The following is a 3,681-nucleotide window of genomic DNA, read 5'->3' on the forward strand; positions in this document are numbered from 1 at the left end:
CTTCTGGAACCTCTCAGGATCTTGTTTCCAACTTGTCTGGTGTCTGATGTCCGTCCCACCATGGCTGCAAATACACCCCCACCCAGTTCCAAAACTCCCCTGGTGACCCACTGTGCGGGGGGCCGGCAGTCACTGCCAGTGTACCCGGCAGTTGGACACAGGTGTTTCTGGGTGGCGTCTGCCCATCTGTGGCCACTCTCCTGGGTGTCTGTGTGCTTGTCACGTGGGTCCCCGGGTCACCTTGGCCCAGAGTGGCCATGAGGATGACGTCTGTCATAGTTCCAGAATGCTCCACAAGGCAGACACGCTTCCAAGACGCTACCAAACCCCAAGCTCCTCCTGGCAGGGGCTGCATCCGTCTGATAGGGATGGGGCGCTGAGGTAGGCTGGGGGCAGGAGGCCAAAGTTCTCCTTCAGATGTCCCTCTGTGGGTAGGTGGGACGTGGACTGGCAGCTGAAAGGGGATAAATGTCAGTCAGGAAGGGTGTCCTATCAGAGGGACTGGCCAGGACCAAGGCCCCGGAGCAGGAATGAGCCAGCCGGAGGACAGGAAGTGAGGGGAGTGGCCACCTGAGCCTGGGCCTGTGTGTGGATGCGAGACCCTGTGCCTGACCAGCCCGCCCACTGCTCAGAGTTGCTGGGACGAGGGAAGGCCAATGGGCCCGCTGGGACCAGGCTGGTTTGCTGCCCCAAGGAGCATCGAATGCACCCATCCCCACCCTGGCCCCACTGCCCTTCCAGCGCCAGCGCCATGCAGGCAGAACGCGAGCGGTAGACATGGTGTTGGGCGCCCAGGATGCTGGCGTCAGCACCGGGAGTGACCTTGACCCAGAATGTGGCTTGTTTGCCCCCCACCCCAACCCCTCCGCACAGGGCAGGTGTGCTGAAGCCAGCGCGGCTGTCCCTGGTCCCCAGAGCCCAGGAGCCACGTACCTGCACGTCGACAGCTCGCAGCTGAAGGGCCTGCTACTCGTTGCCACCATCACTGTCTTCCAGATGTTCTAAGATCTCGTCCAACACCACAGACCGCTTTTTCTTCGGGGGTTCTGAGGAGAGGGGGGCCAGATGTGAGAGAGTGGGGAGTAGCAGCCGAGAGGGTTGGTGGGCAGGATGGGAGAGGAGACACGCACGAGAGGGGGAAGGGCGAGAGCAACGCGGAGGCCAGTCTCTAGCTCACCCCAGGGCTCTGCCTCCTGCCCAGCCCTCAGGAGCTCCATCCCAGCCCTCCTCACCTGCCCACAGGGGCCCTGAAGCCTGACAATAGGAAACAGGGACAGCCCTGGTGGTGCAGTGGGTTATGTGCTGGAGGCTGCTAACCACAAGGTTGACAGTTCGAAGCCACCGGCCACTCCACGGAGAAAGACAAGGCTTTCTACTCCGGTAATGAGCGGGGCCTCAGAAATGCACAGGGGCAGTCCTGCCCGGTCCCACAGGCGCGCTCTGAGCCAGCGTGGGCCCATGGCACCACACTGTAAGTGGCTGGCACCTGAGAGGCGCCCCACAGACGCCGAATAAACAATGCAACCCTCAGAATTCCAGGGTAGGGAGAGGATCGGCTCTGCCTGGAGGGAGAGATTAGAGGTGGCTTTCAAGAAGAGGGGCTATTTGACCTGGGCTTTGAGGCACTCAGAGGAGTTCGCTGGGGAGTTGGTACAGGAGCAGGGGATTCAGAAGCACGACATAAGCAGAGTATGGGCATCTGGGAGTGTGTGCCACCAGCAAAATGCACACACACGCTTGGCTAAGCCCCTACTATGTGCCGTCTCTCTGGCCCTGTCCTCAGCCCTGCTGGCTGCTATTGGGATGGGCTTTTGCAGGGCGGAAGCCCCAGGGGCAGCATCACACCCACCACACTCGCATAGTCCACAATGGTCCGTCCCACTGCCACTCTGACCACTCTCAGTGAGGCCTGGCTTTTGGAGGCGGCTGTGAAGACGTGCCAAGTTCGGATCTGCACCTCCCTTGGCTCAAATGCCTCGTTTGGGAACCCTTCTGGGGGGATGAGGGTACCCATCATCCTTTGGTTCCATCGTCCCACTGATCCAGGGGCTCTGGGATAGTGCCACGCCGCGCCCCTCCCCCCAGCCTGGCTCTGAAGGCAGACGAGTGAATGGTGCTGAGGATGAGGGTGCCCTTGGTGCAGTGGGGGCGGGGCGGGAGACTCGCAGCGGTACCCAGCCGCCAGCACGCTGGGAGGCTCAAGACCTGGCAGCTGCGTCCATCATTGTAAATCATGAAAAGGGAGACACGCCCCCCCCCCCCCCCCGCCCCCCCCCGGGCGCCCCCCCCCGCCCCATCCCCAGGGGGGCTCCTAGGAGGCCTCCATTCCTCTCAGGCTCCTGTGTTGCACAATGGCCTGGGGAAAGTGAATCTGTGGGCAGGAAATGGGAGCTGGGAAATGGAAGGGCCACGAAGTGGGGTCTGCAGTCCCCACATGCTGACCACAGGCGGGGCAGGGCCGCCCCCTCTGGTCCCCCCTAGGGGCAGATGGAGGAAGGGCACCAGCCTGAAGGCTTTGGAGTGCAGTGATTGCAGCCGGGCTGCCCTGGGCAGGAGGGACCGCCGTAGGTGAGACTTGAGACGGTGGACAGTGCTCACAGCATCAGAAGGAGGTGCACCCAGCAGGGACATGCCCTCAAACCTGATTCCAGTCTTTCGAAGGTCTGTGTGGAGCTGATTCAACTCACAGCCGCCCGGGTCTCGGGGGGCCTTGCCTTTCCTCCCTGTGTGGGCTGGTGAGCTCAGATGACTGACCTTGGGGTTAGCCCCAATGACTCCCCTACCACGGCCCCTTCTGAGCAGCTTACTCAGCACTGACGACTCCTGCTTGGAGTGGGGAGTCACTGGTGTAAGGGCGAGGTGACAGGCACACACGGGGCCGTGCACCTGGGGGCAGGGGCGGGGGTGGGGTGGGGGGGTGGAGGAGCCCGGTGTGATCTATGTCTTAAACCTCAGCCTCTGCACTCTGCCCTGTGCCCCACAGGGCTTTCAAAGGCCGGTCTGTCCTACCCCGCAGCCAGGCCCTTCTTCCCAGGTCCCGCAGGCAGGGCCTCCTCGTCACTACTGTCGTGACTCTCTGCCTGTCCTGCGATGGCTGGCCGGAGGGAGGTGGCAGATCCGCAGCCACCAGGTAAAGGGATGGAGGGACCCGGCTTCTCGAGTTTGCAGGCTGGACCACAGAGGCTCAGAAATCCCCACTGACTTCTTAGTGTGTCTTGAAAGCCAGACCATCAGGGGGCCCAGCCCTGCCGGTGGGACTGGCTGAGTGTCCCTGGGCCAGTTCTTTGGGCCTTGGCTTGCCCGTCTGTACAGTGGGAAGAAATATGGGACCCTCTCAAGGGCAGCTGTGAGTCACCGTATCATCGCTGTTTGTGGGACCTCGCTCACCTCAAAGCTGGAGACCTGGGTCGGTGGCCCAAGCGCCCCCAGGGGAGGCCCAGCCTCCTCCACTAACCCCCCACCCTACCCCCAGTTCTCCCCGGCCCTGCTGCCATCCATGGGAAGCACCCTGCTTGCCGGGAACAGCTGCAGAAACCTGCCCTCCCCGACATCAAAGCCTCAGTGGGTTTCCATCAGGCGAACACAAAGCGGCACCAGGGAAAGGTGTGATGTAAACACGCGGGACACGCTGCGCCTTTTCTCCCCGCAGACACACACACAAGGGAGTGTCAGCAGACACCC

The 3,681-nt window shown here is 62.3% G+C and overlaps 1 protein-coding gene across 2 annotated transcripts in view; it reads right to left on the reverse strand.

Annotated features, from left to right (window-relative positions):
- Nucleotides 1-6: 6 nt before the first annotated feature.
- Nucleotides 7-3,681, reverse strand: part of RBM19 (RNA binding motif protein 19) — a 75,997-nt gene continuing 72,322 nt past the window's right edge. For both annotated transcript variants that reach the window (XM_045296861.1, XM_045296860.1), the window contains exons 24-25: nucleotides 934-1,046; nucleotides 7-454 (exon numbers count right to left, since the gene is read on the reverse strand). In XM_045296861.1, the coding sequence (XP_045152796.1) occupies nucleotides 967-1,046 (80 nt within the window). In that variant the 3' untranslated portion in view covers nucleotides 7-454; nucleotides 934-966. The remainder of the gene's footprint in view (nucleotides 455-933; nucleotides 1,047-3,681) is intronic.

The sequence above is a fragment of the Echinops telfairi genome, unplaced genomic scaffold, assembly GCF_000313985.2.
Source record: "Echinops telfairi isolate 266 unplaced genomic scaffold, ASM31398v2 ScPeMD7_7412;HRSCAF=8450, whole genome shotgun sequence".
NCBI classification, from domain to species: domain Eukaryota; kingdom Metazoa; phylum Chordata; class Mammalia; order Afrosoricida; family Tenrecidae; genus Echinops; species Echinops telfairi.